At 25.5% G+C, this 17,938-nt stretch overlaps 2 protein-coding genes across 2 annotated transcripts; one reads left to right on the top strand and one right to left on the bottom strand.

The window, feature by feature from the left end:
• Positions 1–220: 220 nt before the first annotated feature.
• Positions 221–17,782, bottom strand: LOC112684376. Its single transcript, XM_025555878.1, has 5 exons — positions 17,645–17,782; positions 13,761–13,880; positions 13,518–13,696; positions 13,365–13,444; positions 221–281 (listed from the first exon to the last, which is right to left on the bottom strand). The coding sequence occupies exons 1-5, from the start codon at positions 17,694–17,696 to the stop codon at positions 236–238; spliced, it is 477 nt and encodes a 158-aa protein (XP_025411663.1). The 5' UTR covers positions 17,697–17,782; the 3' UTR covers positions 221–235.
• Positions 6,566–12,436, top strand: LOC112684375 (exportin-6). Its single transcript, XM_025555877.1, has 17 exons — positions 6,566–6,586; positions 6,665–6,865; positions 6,929–7,126; positions 7,207–7,366; positions 7,461–7,612; positions 7,679–7,842; positions 7,928–8,134; positions 8,195–8,285; positions 9,571–9,660; positions 9,737–9,996; positions 10,197–10,476; positions 10,971–11,177; positions 11,241–11,425; positions 11,490–11,681; positions 11,746–11,956; positions 12,018–12,251; positions 12,324–12,436. The coding sequence occupies exons 1-17, from the start codon at positions 6,566–6,568 to the stop codon at positions 12,390–12,392; spliced, it is 2,922 nt and encodes a 973-aa protein (XP_025411662.1). The 3' UTR covers positions 12,393–12,436.
• Positions 17,783–17,938: the final 156 nt, after the last annotated feature.

Here is a 17,938-nt window from a genome sequence, read left to right as displayed (position 1 = left end):
GGAGGGGTTAATTACTTTTTTGGATAAGTAAGGTAAGAGAGGATATGAGAATTCACCCTTACCCCCCACCATCTACCACCAAGTTTTTAAATATAATTCAAGCATTTTAATAAAGTTTTAAAAATATTTATTAATATATAATTTATAATAATAATAATAATTTTGGTTTCAGTCTTCAGTCACTTGCTCCACTCTGACAGCTGCATCCTCTAAGGCATAGATTCTTAACCTTTTCTTAGTCATGGACCCCTTTAAAGCGTAAAATAAAATCACGGACCCTCCTGCAAAAAAAAAAAATATATGTGTAGGTAAATAAATATAATTTTTATTATACGGCAACGGGTCAACAGAAGTGATAGGTTTCAGTGTTAAATTGAACTGCTCGTTAGATTGTATTGCCATGTTATATTATTTTACGATTACGATAGCTTTTTATGGCATATAAGATTATCGTAATCTAAGTTTTATATTTAAAAACATTGTTGTCTTTCAAATGGCTTTCGAATGTTTTAACAATCATAATTATTTTAAAAATACTATCAAAACAAATTTATTTTGGCTTATTTCAAAAAAAACTCACAGCCACCCCGTGGACCACCGAGTAGTCATCTACGGACCCCCAAAGGGTTCATGGACCCCGGGTTAAGAACCTATGCTCTAAGGCGAATTTCTGGCAAATTCAGTTATTATTTCACTTTCATCGAATTGCTCTTTTTTATTTATAATAGCCATAGCTAACCTATTCAGTCTATTTTCCGACATGGTATTTCTTAAAAAAAATTTTAAGCCATTAAGTGCAGAAAACGAGTATACCACAAAATAAAACTCCTTTCGGTATTTTGGTGTAATCGGTGCTTAGTTATCGAGTGATAGTTGATATGACTGATACAGTGATACAACTACAGACTAAGGAACGATTTGGTTTTGGACCTATTGCACCTAAAAGGAACGAATAGGTGGAATCATTCCGATTCGTTCTTCCTCTGGACTCGTTCCAAAGGAACGATTCGTTCATGAACGACCCATCACTATTCTGAATAGACTATAGGTATACGTATATTAAATTCCAGGCGTAAGCATTGGGCAGTGTGTCACCTAGTATCGCTGGTATCACCCAGTCGTCGGTTATATAGAAAAAAAAAGTTAATCGTTATAAAATGGATTGGTATTATTTGAAATACGTTCATTTTTATGTTTTCTGTGTAAATAATTTTACAATACCTTTTCTTCCTTTATAGAATATGTATATTTAAAATTTAAAACATACATACGGTAATACTAAGTGTTTATTATTCCTTGTTTCACTTCCCACAAAAAAAAAAAAAAAATATCTTTTTCAAAATTATCTAGATAATTTATCTTAGATAAGCATTTTATTTAAAAAGATGGATAAAAATATACTTAAAATTATTATTATCAAGATAAGATAAAAAGATTAATGTTTTTATCTAGATAAATTATCTAGATAATGTACAACACAGCACGTAGCTGGATCCGCGATCGTTAACAGCACGTGCTCATCCGTCGGATTGTTGATTGATCTCTCTGGAGCCCAGGGTTGCCAACTATACAGTTAAGAAAATCGAGACTTTTTCCAATACAAGAACATTTTTTTCAGGTTTTAAAATATATTGTAACGGCAATATAACATATTATAATATAAGGTATAAGTACATAACACAAATATATTTTCTCTATATATGTATATACTTATATGTAAATAGTGTAACTACAACCGTGATATTTACTAACTAGCTGAATTACCCGGCTTCTCCCGTGTATAGTTTTTGCTTTCTCAAAATGAAATTGTTAAATCATCACACATTTTTGTGTTTTAAAGAAGAAAACTATTTATTTTACTTAATGTTATCAAGTGCTAAATAGTAATAGTAGCTGAATTATAAATAAAACAAAAAAATTAATAATACGAGTAATATTTACAAATGACTCTTTACGTAGTTGCTGAATTCTAATATGGCTTAAGTCAAAAACCTCTTGGTATACCACATTCTGAGTTTTATTTTGTGGTGCATAAACGTATAAATGGTCAGATCCTCCAACTCTAAACAATGTCACATACAATTGCCCATGTGAAAAACAGTTATTTTCCAAATCTACACCACAGTAAGTTAAAGTCTGACCTTAAGCTTTGTTTATTGTTATTACAAAACAGACTTTTATTATAAATTGAACTCTTCTAAACTTAATTGGAAAATCGTTGGGGTATAATGGTATTTTCGGTAAAAATATTTTTTCTCCCTTAGCACATCCGATCAAAATTTCAGCTTCAATTATATTTTTTGTAAGAGAGGTTACAAGGAGCCTAGTCCCATTACATAATCTAGGAGAATTAAAATTTCTCAATAATATGATTGGAACTCCCACCTACAGTGATATTTTATAAAGAGGCATACCAGATGGTGTTTGTGAATTTAAAAACTTGGTAGGAAAATGTACCGATTCTTTACTATTAATAACTATCAATAGAAAAGTAATCCATATCTAGTGCATGAAATCCACTAATTATTTGTGAGTTTATTGAGTCATCTTGGTTATTTGTGGTTGTCAAAATAACGCGGTTTTCCATATAATACTATGTAAGTCATATTAATCGGTCAACTGCTATTGTTATAATATGAATATAAATATACAAATTACATGTAAAATTTTTTTTACCGATTTCAACCTTTTAAAATCAAAATTTTGAAAATCGAGTAGTGTGATGATACTTAGGAAGTTATTTGGAACAATTCTGTAAAAAAAAATTGGAAAAAAGTTAAATAGTGTCGTCACAAAATGGGTACATAAAAAAGACCTGTTCTTTTAAATGTATATAAGGATAAATGTTAAAATACCATTCTATAAAATTTTTTTTTTAGAGTTTTATCGTTTGTACAATCGTACAAAAATATATATTGGTATGTATTGGTATGTATATTCTTATGTTCCGGGAAACATGTGTCCGAATAAACTTTGATTGGGACGCGGGAAAAAAAACGGCTGTAGCCTATTTGCGCCCCAGAGTAATACATTTGCGTCCTCAGGGATGTAGACAGATGAGCCCGAAAAATAAGATACTATCTACCTTATTTATTTATTTATGGCCCATATGCGCCCATTTTGCATACAACGTTTCCATTGTGATTTATAATTTGGATTATTTTTTTCTTGATAAATACTTAAATTAAGTAGATCAGTATACGAGTAATATACTATTATAGTACTTTAATAATAATTATCTTAATAATATAGTTTAAATTTTATAATTTTTTCAACATTTTGGGTTTCAAAAAATTAGTCAATATGACAATAACGAGTAACTCAATTATTTTAACTCGATTATGCCCATCACTATGTACAATATTTTTAACTTTATAAGGTCAATAAATAGCATGGCTTATATTCCAGAATACAATTTGGCAACGTTGCACGGGTTTAACACATTTTTTTAAAAATATATTGGGCGCAAATGGTGTTCACTGAAAAAAACCTAAAAATCATGAATATCCCGCTAAAATCGGAATGGTTGGCAACCCTGCTGGAGCCTCCAGTCCCACAATTTGCCAATCGAGATAAAGAAGAGCAGTGACAAATTTATCTATTATACATTCTTTTTTTGTCAATTGAAAACAAATTTGGGTTCCATAATTATAATAATAGATATTTCATTAAAAATACTTATTAATTATAATAAAACAATATTGCCTTAATCATTATTTTTTTCGTAATAAAATATAAATAAATAAAAATACTTTTTGTATTTTATTAAAGAAAATATTTATTTTTTACCAACTTCAACTGTTTTTTAAAATGTAAAAATTTTAAATATTTATTTAACGAAATTGATCATCCATATTTCACAACGTCCATCTTTTAGAAAACAATGCTTACATAGACGGGGAAAATTGTTCTGATAATTTGCCACATATTTCCTGGCATTTTTAACTACATTTTTTTTATAACATATAATCTATAAGAAAAAACACTTTTGTAATAAGCTAATATGTAAGAACATAATTAATCAAAGAATGACGTTTGAATAAATCATAATATATTATTTATTGATGGTACTTATATATATATTATGTATACTATGTTTACTACCTACTTTTTTTTTATAAAATATAAATAAATAATAAAATTATTGAGTCAAAAAAATAACAAAGCTGAAATTATATTAAAATTCTAACTCTTATGTTGGCTTTTATTCAGGGGCGGATCCAGAGTCAGGGAACTGTGAGTCAAGCCATTACAATAGGTCATTTATTAAGGATGAAACTAAATTAGAAATTAATACCATGTAAAAAAAAAAAAAAATACAATATGCTCGTAAAAGTGTATTAGTATATTTATATTACATTTTAGAATTATTGATACTACCGATAATGACTTATTTACGATTAATAAATACAATCTAATTTTATCAGCGCAACAAACGTACGGAATATAATATGATTTGCTTAACTTTCTACTAAAACGATATAATTTAAAATATAAATTAAGAATTGAAGATTTTTAAATTTTGAATATACATGGCATTCATTTTTCAAGTAACTCCGTGGGCCAACTGTCCAAAAGTCCAAATCAACGTCTAAAAAGAGAAAAAAATTTCCAAGAGACCAATTTTGTCAACAAATATTAACTGTGGGTCAGCTGACCCCCTGAACCCCCCCCCCTAGATCTGCCCCTGCTTTTATTAGTTATAAGTTATAACTTATAAGTCTTGTACAAACGACAACATTCAATGAAATTATTTGAAACTGCCATATTTTTATATGGTCGGTACAGGAATCAAAGAGTATAATATACTACTCAATCGCACATCCATAGATGAGAATACCTATAAGAACCATAGACGCAACTAGGGTAAAAAAATCTGGGAGGGTTACAGTCCTCCAACAAAAACTTGAAATATCCTGTAAATTACCCCTACTCTTATATACCATGTTATTATATTTTAGATTCTCAGCTAAATTGGATTTATTGCAATGTGTCTTTTTTTGTATGTGACACTATTGTGAGTTAAGTATACTGAATGCGGTTTGACATGGAATATTTATCCCCCCATAAATATTCCATGTCACAAATATTCTCCCCGGCTAAGCCTCCCTAGTTGCGCTTATGATAAAAACACGATTCTTTTGTTATAATATATAGACGGAAAGCGTACAACCGTGATTGTAATAGGTGTTTTAATGTTGCACGGTGAATAAAATTACATTTTAAGTTTCAAATTATTATTTTTATCATAATGAAATAATTATCTAAATAAGTATAAAACGCATAAATATAAAATTTTATCTGCTTCTTTATGAGCTTACTATTTACGATATTGAACGAAATATTTTGTCATGACAACAAAATAATAAATGTTTTATTTGGCATTTTGAAAATTTACATTATAATTAAAATATATTGATATTCGATAATATTAACACAAAAACCGTTTAAATTATCTGTTTTGATGAATAGTGGTTCAATATTTGAGCTTTAAAGTACAATGTACATCTCAAATTCGTATAAAATTAAATAATGCAAAAGTTGTCAAAACTGTGTTCTTTATTGTTACAAAGCCTTGATTAAATATAGTTTATTTTCGAATCCATATCCAATTTTGACGCTGGCATACCAGTTCTTATTGACATTACCCGTAACACAAGTTGTGCGTGAAAGATTATTTTTAACATTAAAGTATATAAAAAAACCGACTAAGAAGTACAATGAGCAATGAACACTTAGAAACATTCATGTTAATGGCCATCGAGAAATGGGTATTAATCGAACTTAATAATGACGGAATAATAAACTTCGTTGGGGAAAAGAGTAAATTATTAAACAAATCATTATTATAAGTAAAAATAACATAATTATTATTAAAGCTAAATTAGTTTGACCTTTGAGTTGAAATCTTAATTTTATTAGAACATAAAATATTATTATAATACTATACAAAAACAATTTGAGGCTTTAAGTTGTATTAATAGTTTTATCAATAAAATACATAATACACAATATATTTTAATATTTATTATTTATACACATTTACACACTAAATTCAATCGATAAATAGAAGAAATAAAATTTCTATTCAAGAGATGAAAATTTGTGTGACCTGGATAAAATTTATTTTCCTGCCTCAATAATATTCCACTCCGTCCCTGTCTTAATTGTCTTAATGCAAAACATTTTAGAATAATTTAAATTCAAATTTAGTAACATTATTGGCTATGACATATTTTTAGTTGGTTACACTATAGAATATATTTATGTTACCTCTGTGGTTATACTGATCTGATAACAACGAAGATAACGTACAATGTTCGAAATGTTTTTAATTTTTAATATAAATTAAAAATAATATATTGTGCATTTTGTTAAGTGCTTACCAATTTTAATAACAAACTATTTTGTTTCTCTATTTTTGATCATGTCAATAATTTATTGCCGTTCCTTTTTTAACATTTGATGTTTTCTGAATATCAAATGAATGAAAAACATTATCTGAATGCTTTATTTCCTTGATTGAAAGTGTGAACAGGTGCACTGTTAAATAATAACTACCATTATGAACAATCAAGATATAGTGGTAAGTTAAAGTGTATATGTAATACAGATAGGATTCTTAAATATATAGTTAACAATGATCGATTTTATTGATTTTAAGGTGTATGAAAACGAAATGAAAAATTATGAAATGATGCTGAATGAGTTTTATGATCAAAATTCAAGTAATACTGTAAAATTATGTTTACAAAAAGAATTTGATAAATTTGGAGAACGAGATAAATGTTGGGTGCAGTGTTGTTATAATTTGGAGAATAGTAAAAACCAATATTTATTGATGTTTAGTTTGAATATTATGGAGGTAAAATTGTACTGTTTTACTTTCAAATATGAATTTAATTTATAAGATATTTGTTGTATCTAGATGATTATTAACAAGAAATGGGAAAAAATTACTTTCAAATCTCAAGAAACTTTAAGAGAAGCCATTTTTAATCATATTGTAATGAAACATAATGAGTATCCAAAATTTATGATTAGCAAAATGATAAAGTTATTAGTTGATATAGCGCGTAACGATTGGCCTTTGAGATATCCTAATTTTATTGAACATATTGCAAGAGTAAATGAGCAGTATAAATTTATATATAACATATACCTATATAAATTGTTTAATAAATTGTAATTAATTTTATTTTTTAGTTGCTCTTAAATCCTGAACAAGTTCTTTTGGGCTTATCTTTTTTACTTTTATCATCTGAAGAATTTATAAGTCCTAAAGAAGATCTTTTAGGAAAGAGGAAACATGAATTGAAAGTAAATTTTTTGAAACATATTCCTAAGTTGTTTGAAATACTTTCAGGTAAATAAATTATTATGATATTTATTAGTGTTCAATTTAATTAATAAATGTAGTGACTAATAATGTTTTTAATAAAATTATTAAATATTTTCAGAAATATTAAAAAATGCCCATAAAACGTCCAACTCTGATGAAATATATGAAGCTGTTACAAAAGTATTTTCTGATATGTTTACATGGCTTCCATTTGAAAAGCATTTGACTCCTGATTTATTACAAGTGCTTATGCCTTTGGGTAAAAAAGAGGTATATATCTATCATTCATAACAGTCATGATTAAATATTAATTGATAACTTTTTTAATTTTTTTAGGATGCTACAGCTATTAATACATTGACTATATTTAATGAAGTTCTAAGTAAATCATATACTCAAACAGATGATAAATACTTTATTTTGTCCGAGTTATGTCTATATACATTCCGTTTAATTGAAAATATAATTTCTGTTCCTGAAATTGGTTTTGTGAGTGAAGCGTAAGTTTTCAATAACACAAATTGTTTTTCTTTAAATTTGTATGTCACACATATTTAATTTAAATAAATATTTTATTTGTTGCAGTTATTTGACAATTGTTACTGAAATTCTTTCTGTAGTTATTAGAAAATATTGGAACTTTCTGGATAGTCATTTTAATAATGGTGAATTCTTAGAATTACTGTTACAGTATACATTCCGACATGTTGTTTTAGATTGTTATTATCAATGTTTGGATATTTGGGGTAGTATTTTTGAAGCATTATCTGATCGTCCTGAATGTGTTGAAAAGTTACTATCATCATTTATATTTAAATTGTTTGTCAGTTTATAAATATTTATTTATTTTAGGTATCGTCGTATATTTTTGGATCTTGTTGAGCGAGTAACACACAAAATTAATACGTTTGGCAATATAAATGATGAAATATATGATGATGATGTAAGTATTTGCATAAATATAATAATAGTTTACTCTGTAGCTTATGCCTATGTTGGACTGAATTATTGGCAAATATTTTTGATGCTAGAGTGGATAATTTATTGATATGATAAAACTAAAAAGTACCTTAAAACAGTCTAATTAGATATTTCTACATTTGTTGAATACACAGATTAAAATTTTTATTTGATCTTAAGAAAAGATTGATCTAAATAAAAACATCTTTTTAATTTTTTAGTTTTATTTAGCAAATTCAGGGCTTATTCTAAGGATTTTTTTCTACTGTCTGAAAACTAAAGTTGAGTGCCTTGTATACCTAGATGAAAATCTAATCGCGATTGTAAAATATATATTATGTTATGCAGGTGTATTCAATTTGGGTAATAAAGGGCCTCTTTTGATTGAAAATAAAAATGAATAAATGAAAATTGTATTTTTCATGTTTATATAAATATAAAATGATAATATTTTACTATTATGTAGAACTAAATAGTATTTCTGCTTTTCAATTTTTAAATACCTTACTTGTACTGTTGTAGGGTACCCATTGTTGTAAGTTTATAGAGCCAACTACCCATTAGAATAAGGCTTGTGTAAATTAAATGTTTTCAATAAACATATTTACAATTTATTTGTATGCTTTTAAAATATTGTATTCTAATAATAATTAAATATATAGACCTAGGCAGAGCCTGATTTAAGAGGGAAATTATGGGAACGTGCCCATAAATTTTGGGGGCCTCCAAAAGTTGTAAAAAATAGTTAATTTTTAAAAATTAAAAAAATATAGTATTTATTAAATAAAAAAAACGTGAACATTTTTTAATATCTTATGAAAATATTTATGTAATTCGTAAAATTTTGTCATTTTATGTATAATATATAATATAATATGTATAATATTTTAGTATTTGTAGAAAAAGACTTAATGATTTATTGAATATAATATAAACTGATAAGAATATAAAATCTATGGGCCTTTAATTATTGTTTTCTCTGCGCTCTCAAAGTATAAATCTGACTCTGGGCCTTGGTAAAACATTTTTTGAGAAAAAATATAAAAATCTGTTGAAATTAATAGTTGAGAATTTATGGTATGGAATTAATTATAAAAAATTTGGTGAATTCCTTAGGTAGATTGTTCATATAAATGGTGGTCAGCAAAAATTACTTTAGTTATGATTGTCTTTACAAAGTTTAAATAGATAATTACACGTTTCTCACATATTTACCTTTTTAAAAGTCATTATTTTTTATATTGATTTCAATAAAACTCGTTTTATAGGGACAAACTGAATGTCAAATATTTTTGAACAAAAATATTGAAATCATATCTAATGTAGCAAATCTTTATCCAGCAATTGCTGTTCCTGTGGTTAGTATAAAATATGTTATTTTAAGCTAGTATTGTTATCCATTTATTCCATTAACCCAAATAATTATTGTTTTAGGTTGATAATTGGAAAGTCTATATAAATGATTATATTACTATACTAAATTCACCTATGTTATTGGAAAACTTTAAGGATTCTAAGTGCATGTTCTTAGTTCCATCTACAAGGACTTTAACAAGTCTTAGTGGTTATTATGAAGACTCAATGAAAATAGCTATCACAAAAATGCTCAATGACATTGCTATTCAAGGTGTTGCTACAACTCCACTTTACCAGTTGCCTGTGGCATTATCAACCACAAAAACTCTGATTCAAATGTTAGACATTATTTAAATTTACTATTATAATAATTTTATTATTTATTTAAAAATTTTTCTGATCTTCTTGTTCTTGGTGTTGGTTTGTTACATTTAAGTTTACATTACTATATTTAATTTTAATACACCAATGTATACTATATCATGAAACAAATGTAATAATAGAAAAGTAGCTTAATATTTAATTAAATTTTTTTTAGTCAAAGTGAAATACTTACTGCATTATCAAGGTGGATGCACTTATTAAACAACAACAAACAGTTTTGTTTAGAACAAAATCGAGAAAAACTATTTTCTGTTTTGGTTACATCATTACAAGATACAAGCCAACCTACTCAGATACATGATGCTTGTGGAGTTCTATTGCCAACTGTTACTGAACCTATGCTTATTCATATTAGTGAATACACATCATTGCTAGAACAATTGTTATCTCCTTTCTTAGATGGTTCTATAACACTCAATCATTTAAATAAAAAGGTATAGTTATTACATTGATTTTTTTTTTTTTTTTTAAATTCTAGGCCAAGCAAAAAATATTCTTAAATTTTCTGATCAAGTTTTGGGTTGTGAATAAGTACCTAAATGCACATATACTAAATAAATAAATTGAAGATATATCTTAGACGGAAATTTTTTTTCATTTTATTAGTATTTTATTCTTAGGTTAATGAAAATTAGAAAAAGTACATTGAATTCTGTAAAGCAGATATTTATAATTTTTGTAATACATGTTCTTAATTTTGTGTCTTAAAATTTCTGATTTTAATCAAATTTAAGTGATATATTTTAGTAATAATTTTAATCGTTTAATTTCTAGAATATTGTTAACGAATGTTTTTCATATTAATATAATTGTTATCATTTCTTATGATAAACATTTACAATTATTACAGTCAGCCTATGTTTAAATAAATAAGTTGTTTCATTATTGGTTTTTTTTTGGTAATTTTATTTTTAATTGTTCATTACAGACTCGTTTATCAGTAAGAGTTACATCTCTTAAGTTTCTTTTGACCTGCCCTAGTCAAGAAGAAGAAATTAAAGTATTGGTGCTCATGAATTATTTAAAGTCATTAGCACCTTCAGGGTTAAATGATTTAAAGATGCTAACTGATGTTCTTGTCAATAGTGGACCTTACAAAATGTCTACTAGAAGAATAATTTATCGCTCAGTAGAAGTAGCTATATAAATTATTTATTTAAGATAACATGAATTTATATTTGTATTTTAAATGTTATAGCCGTGTTTAATTGAAGCTGTAACACATTTGAAAAATGATATGCAATCAGAAACCTCTCTTAATCCACAAATGGAAATGTGTGAAAGAGTAATAACATTTTTATCAGAAATGTATGAATTGTTACATGATACAATGTCACCTCAATTTGTTCAAGTACTTATGCAAACATTTGTTGATTTAGACCTGTAAGTATTATTATATAAATAAAAATAACAAAATGATAATTATATGTATGTATATTTTTTTTAGGATGTGGTCTGTTAGTACAATGTTAACAATCAAAATGCTTGATGTTCTGTCATTAATTATCAAACATTCCTCTAAATCAAATAAAGAATTTACTTCTGTAGTAATTAAATTAGGGTTGGAGAAATTAATTCCTTTAGTGGCTTCTAATTGCTATCCTCCAACAGTTTCTGCACTTTTTAATTTGCTTTATTGGTAAAGCTATATTTAAAAATAATACATATACTATTTGAACCTAAAACTTACTATTTCAATTTAGTGTTTTAATGTACAAGTGGCGATATTTTTTTCCTGCATCTCCATCTTTAACTATGCACTCAAATAATGAAAACAACATTGATAATTCTGAACAGTTTACAACAATTTTGGAAGTTATTGGATACTCATTTATGACAAATGATATTAGCATTTTTTCACAAAACTTAAAAGCTATTGAAGAACTGAATACGAAATGGAATTTATATGCAAAGGTTACTAATATAACATTAAAATAATTTGATATTGAAATAACTCAGAAGTATTCGTTTTTAGGAATATTTCAAACATTATTTTCTTAGCAAGTATATGACTGTATTATTGAATGTTATGGTTAACAAAAGTCATACTATACTTTCGGATGAAATATCAATGGCTATTTATAATATGGCAAGTGTGGACTTTGACTATTTTTTTTCAAAATTTTTACCTGATTACTTGAAACAAACCGACAATATACGTAATGATCAGCGACAATTTTTGAGACAAAAACGCATGCTACCAGTCAAAGTAATTTGATTACAATTTAATATTATTGTTTAATAATAAGACATTGTTTTAAATATTTCATTTTTCGTTTAGGAACTTCCAACATTTATGGTTAATCTTGCCCAACTAACAAATGACATAAGATGTTCAAAACAAATTTGAAATAACTTAAAAAAGTAAAATGACTGATTTTTATTTTATTTTTACCATATATTTTATCTTTAAATTAAAAGTAATTTGTGGTTTTAAGGTTATTTTAATAATTAAGTATTGAGAATTATGATTATTTTTTATGTATTTCAATTACTATTATAAATAAAATGTTTTAATTTTAAATATATCTATCTGTGTGTAAATGATTTCAAACACTATATTTAATAATTAATTGTAATAAAAGTATTTTTCATGTAGAAATCCTTTTTACTGATACATTTATGATAAAATAAATAAATAATTTAATTTTAACAGTATAATATATGTATTTATATTTGAATAATTAATTTATTACATTTTAAGAGTACACTGTAATTTAAAAAATATAGTAAAATAAACCTTAACTTTTTTAAATGTATTGTTAAATTTTTAGTTATATTAATTATTATATTATATTAAAAATATTTTTGCCTTTAAATTACATATTTAATAAGCCTATAAGATGTAATTGATAAAATTATAGTCTTATTGAGAAATACCATAGATAGCCAATTTTAACATTCAATTTCAAAATTGGTAAAGGATACAGAAAATAAATAGACTAATAAATTATAGTTGATAATTATTTTAATAAAAATACTCAAATTATAAAAAAATATAAATAAATTATTAAAAGTATAAAATATTAAAGCACTGGTTTGCTTTGGACGGAAATAATGAATAACTTTGATTAACATAATACTTGGACGGCATGTTTGTTTCATTTACAATTAAAAATATAATAAGACTACTTAATATTTATGTATATAAATTACAAATGGGATGAAATAATAATAAAAATAATCTATTATTATACTAAATGCTTAAATAGATTATGAAACAAAAGCATATTATATTATATTAAGTTGTTAAATTAATAATATGTTACATTAAATCATAATTATGTATACAAATTATTCTTTGATCTATTTATAAACTTACATTTTTTGGAACCCAAATAATAATGTAATGCAGCATCCCATTAATACAATTATATTTGATTTTAATGAACTGCTTCCCATCTAAATTATAATAAAATTATGTAATTCATATAATTATTAAAAATATTTAAAAAAAAAAATAAATATTATTTACTGTAATGTAAAAATTGCAACGATCTCCTAAACAGCATTCAGCACACTTCCAATCTTGATACCATAAATAGGTACAATATGGCATGGTTTTAGTTTTAACAGCTTCACATGTAGCTCTAGTGGCACATCTCTTTGATACATAATACTGCTTGAGTCCTCCTTCAACCCAATATGGAGGAGCTAAATAAAATATTAACAATAATAATAAGTATAGTTATATAATATAAATAATTAATATCCTTACATCCCCAACTAATTTCTGATAAACACATATCTTCTTCTGGTTCACATGTCTTGATAGTATTTAAACATTTTTCATGGTTTTGATCTTGATTTGTACAAACATAACATTCCAACGAATTGCCTAATACAAAATCAAAAATGAATATTCAGTTATATTTATCAAAGTTGAAGTGTTTAATACTTTCATATGGAATTATATAAATATTATTTTTCAATATTTCAATATAGATTAAATTAACCTTGATCCAAAAGACACTACAAGAAAGCAGTTCTTTAAAAATATTTTTGTGATTTAATTTTTAAATAAACTTTATGGATTTGATAACCAAATAATTTGAATTTTTTTAAAAACAAGTATTTATGTTTAACAATCTTAGTTCATTCACTAAAACCAATTTTATTTTAGGCAAAATGAACACAAACATATAAGTGAAAAAGGTTTACAAGTTTGAAAAAAAATATCATTATAAAAAACTGAAGAATTACTTTGGTTTTTAAGCCTATTTATTTGTATATATATTCAAAATCAATAATAAATCATATTTAAAAATTGATTCAAAGAGAAGGTAAGTTTTGAGTCCTTATTGGCAAGAAAAGCATATGGTTTTCTAGCTAATTGACTATGATACTATTCAGGGGTCATTCATTTAATTTTAATTTGAGTTTTAAATCAAATATTATAAACAATATAAAAAGTGAGTTCTGTCCTATAAATAAAATGCATTATGTAAACCATAGACTTTTAATATAAAATTACACTACATGCTTGTAAAAAAAAAAAAAAAACCAATAAATGTTGACTCATTAAACCAAAATGTACACAATAAAAAGAACACTTGACTATTAAAGTTGACAGTGCCTGCACATAAATATGCCACTGCTTGAATCATAATGTTTGTTCATACCACATTTTATCTATCATCATCTACCATTTCAATCTATTATTCAATATATATTCAATCGCAATAAGCAAACCATCTAATATAATTAAATAATAGGTACATAACCATAATAATAATTATAAACATATACATTACTGATATAAGTACCACTAAATGCCTCATTGTTAGGATCAACATTGACTTTATATTGAAATATGGATTGCTGTGATAAATAGGGGATAGTGAAAAACAAACGTTTTGCGAGAAGTTCAAATTTTAACTTTTGGTTTGCGCATGCACAATAGTTTTTTTTTAAATAAAATTAATTTTTTTTCAACTGATAAAGATAATTTTATTAAGGCAATTTAGTCCATTAGCTAAATTATTGGCTATTGGCTATTATTGACTGATCCTAAACCTAAAAATTACTGAATTACTGCTATAATTAAAAAATTAACTAAAATTAAATCATTTATGAGTATTACCACGTTGTATCTTGTATTATCATAATGAATCTAATATAAGTTATGAAATTATTTCCAGTTTAATTATTTGACAAATTATATTAAACTAATGATTGAGTATTATTTAATTAATGATTAAATTTACTATACATGGTTATACTGACAAGTTCATAATAATAAAAGTGATATAAACTATTTATAATACATTATAACTTAAACTTTTACTTGAAATCCCATTTTTTTTTTTTTTTTTTTTTATTAAAATATTAAATAAATATGAAAAAGTTATTATGATTTTAGTTTATGAGTGTAATCAACACACTTGTGAGCAGTGTTGGGACTATCAAGATAAAATTATCCCAAAGATAATCTAGATAACATTCAAATTATCTTTTATCTAGATAAATCCAGAGTATCAATATCTTATACTTATCTTTTTACGTTTTTTCTGTCAATAGATAATAGATGTTAAATCCAACAAAGTGGTTCTTTTTTTTTTATTAAAATAAAATTTTATTGTTTTATTTAGCAGTTTTTCATAATTTGTCATACAATAATTATTGAAATATGTGAATTGTGACATTTATTTGTATTTTAAAATTTAAATTATTACATTAAAAAATATTTTAATACAAATTCTAGTACAACCAAATGTTATATACTTATATACTAGTATATTATCTTTATACAACTTAATGTTAACTTATATAACCAAATTAAATTTAATTAAAAAATTATGAATAATGTAAGGCCACTTAGTAATCACTACTTGTACAGATATTAAAATATATGTAGGTATATTAAATAAAAATTTTAATTAATCTTCATCTGTTAATCATTTATTAACTTATTTACTTTTAAGAATAATAAGAATATTACATCAAACCTTAAGACATTCAATAAAAGAGTTATTTTAAAAATATAGCCATGAGTTCTTCTTTAACGGTGACCAAAATGAATTGATTACCTCCTTGAAAGAACTACCGACTCCGCCAATTATGTTGTGTGCGGCAGTTAAACCGTAAAGGTGATGATGTCTTTAGGAATATTCCAAAATAAAATACTCAAACTAAGTTAGACTTGTTTATTGAAATATTTCTAAGTATAAATTATTTAATTAATTTAACAAGTAAACTGGCATGGAGGTGCTTGCTAATACACATATATAACATATCTGAATATTGGTCTATTCGGGACTCCCTTGTATACCCCGCTTATCATAGTTTATCTGGACCTAGTGAATGCTAAATCACTTATCATTTTAGATTGATGTTACTTTTATTTTGTGCGCCCAACCCAATATTACCTATGTAATCAGTGTAACCTCGTGAATTCTGCGTTTTGCATATATCCTACTGATGCCTGTCTATAATAGTTGTTTTTAATATTTATTACATACTATTTGTCTTCTTTACAATATAACTCGTAAAGACCTATATCTTTGTAATATATCATACTGATGCCTATTTATAATAGTTATTCTTAATATTATACCTAGGAATGTAGCCATACGGTATATATAATATGTGTTAGCGTTACCTTCTGATTTAAACTATTAGTTCCTTTCTATTGTGGCGAATATTATATTATTTATAATCATTTCCCGATCTTTACTATTAACAATTTATGTGGGCCCTCCTATGTAGTAAAAGTCGTAAGGACCTACAACTATGTATGTCCATAACAAGACCTTAAATGCTATTTTAAATATTTATCTTTTATCTTTTTATTTCATCTAGATAACTGAAAGATTATCTTTTATCTTTATCTTAGATAAACCTTTAGTCATTATCTTCATCTTTAATCTAAATAAAAATATTGGTTATCCTTTCCAACATTGCTTGTGAGACTGCAATATTCTATGCAAATCTACATACCTAAAGATATATATATATATAAACCTCAAAATAAACTAGGGGTGCTAATTTTGAACTTAAGGGTGATAAGCATCCACTGGCACTCCTGTATATGCACCAATGATTATAACAACAACAATTAAATGATAGACTCACATGAACCATGATTACTTCAGCTGATTAATAGGTTTTATTTATTAGACCATTTTAAAAATTTTTTATGCAGACCCATTAATCAATTTACTAGATTTAAAAATAAGATTACGGAAGCATGCAGATAGTATTGGTCTTGCTCATGATTGAGAAAAAAAAAGTGTTACTCATTACTGTTAACGTTTAAAAGGGAAGTATTACAAAATCCTTAAGTGTGCAGTAAAAAAAAGAATAAATTTTAGCCTCTGCATTACCGAAAACATTTTTGGGGACACCAGGATACCAAGTCCAAAACCAGTGACAATCCTGGTTTTCCAGGACGTATGGATATTAAATAAAGTTTAATATAACCTTTAATACATAAGACATTATTTATTAAGGTGAATATTTTTTACTATGTATATTCATATAAAAGTTAATCATGTATAATAGTAAATTCTTACATCTAAAACTAAAGCTGTTTCCATACAGAAAAAATTGTAAACAAAGCATTCAAATATGGCAAATAATTATATTTAAAACAATACTTACTCAAGTTAATAATAACTGTCACATATACAAAGATGAACAATAAATTACTCATATTTGTTATTGAAAACCAAAAATATAGTCAGTTAACCATTAATAAATAAAATCGATCAGTTGTAAAAAAAAAATGTTTAATTGGTATTTGGTAATGTACAATGTAAGTAATAAAATAAACTATTAAATATAAATTGGTTGGGTGTACTATATTATTGTTATAATTCATTGATATCACATTATCAAATCACACCTAAAAAACCAAGGATGTTATACCACAGAGTATATGAAATATACTTCATA

The sequence above is a fragment of the Sipha flava genome, unplaced genomic scaffold, assembly GCF_003268045.1.
Source record: "Sipha flava isolate LNK unplaced genomic scaffold, YSA_version1 249_pilon_pilon, whole genome shotgun sequence".
Lineage (NCBI taxonomy): Eukaryota > Metazoa > Arthropoda > Insecta > Hemiptera > Aphididae > Sipha > Sipha flava.
The sequence above is the reverse complement of the archived record's forward strand: the minus strand, read 5'-3'. Positions and strand labels throughout refer to the sequence as shown.

Bases quoted from the DNA above. Each gene is read 5' to 3' on its own strand.
- LOC112684375 (XM_025555877.1), top strand. From the start codon at position 6,566: ATGAACAATCAAGATATAGTG. The intron at 6,866-6,928 runs GTAAAATTGTAC...TGTTGTATCTAG, and splicing joins TTAGTTTGAATATTATGGAG to ATGATTATTAACAAGAAATG. The intron at 12,252-12,323 runs GTAATTTGATTA...TTTTTCGTTTAG, and splicing joins AACGCATGCTACCAGTCAAA to GAACTTCCAACATTTATGGT.
- LOC112684376 (XM_025555878.1), bottom strand. From the start codon at position 17,696: ATGAGTAATTTATTGTTCATCTTTGTATATGTGACAGTTATTATTAAC. The intron at 13,881-17,644 runs GTAAGTATTGTT...ATTTTGTATTAG, and splicing joins GACAGTTATTATTAACTTGA to GCAATTCGTTGGAATGTTAT. The intron at 13,697-13,760 runs GTAAGGATATTA...TATTTTATTTAG, and splicing joins ATCAGAAATTAGTTGGGGAT to CTCCTCCATATTGGGTTGAA.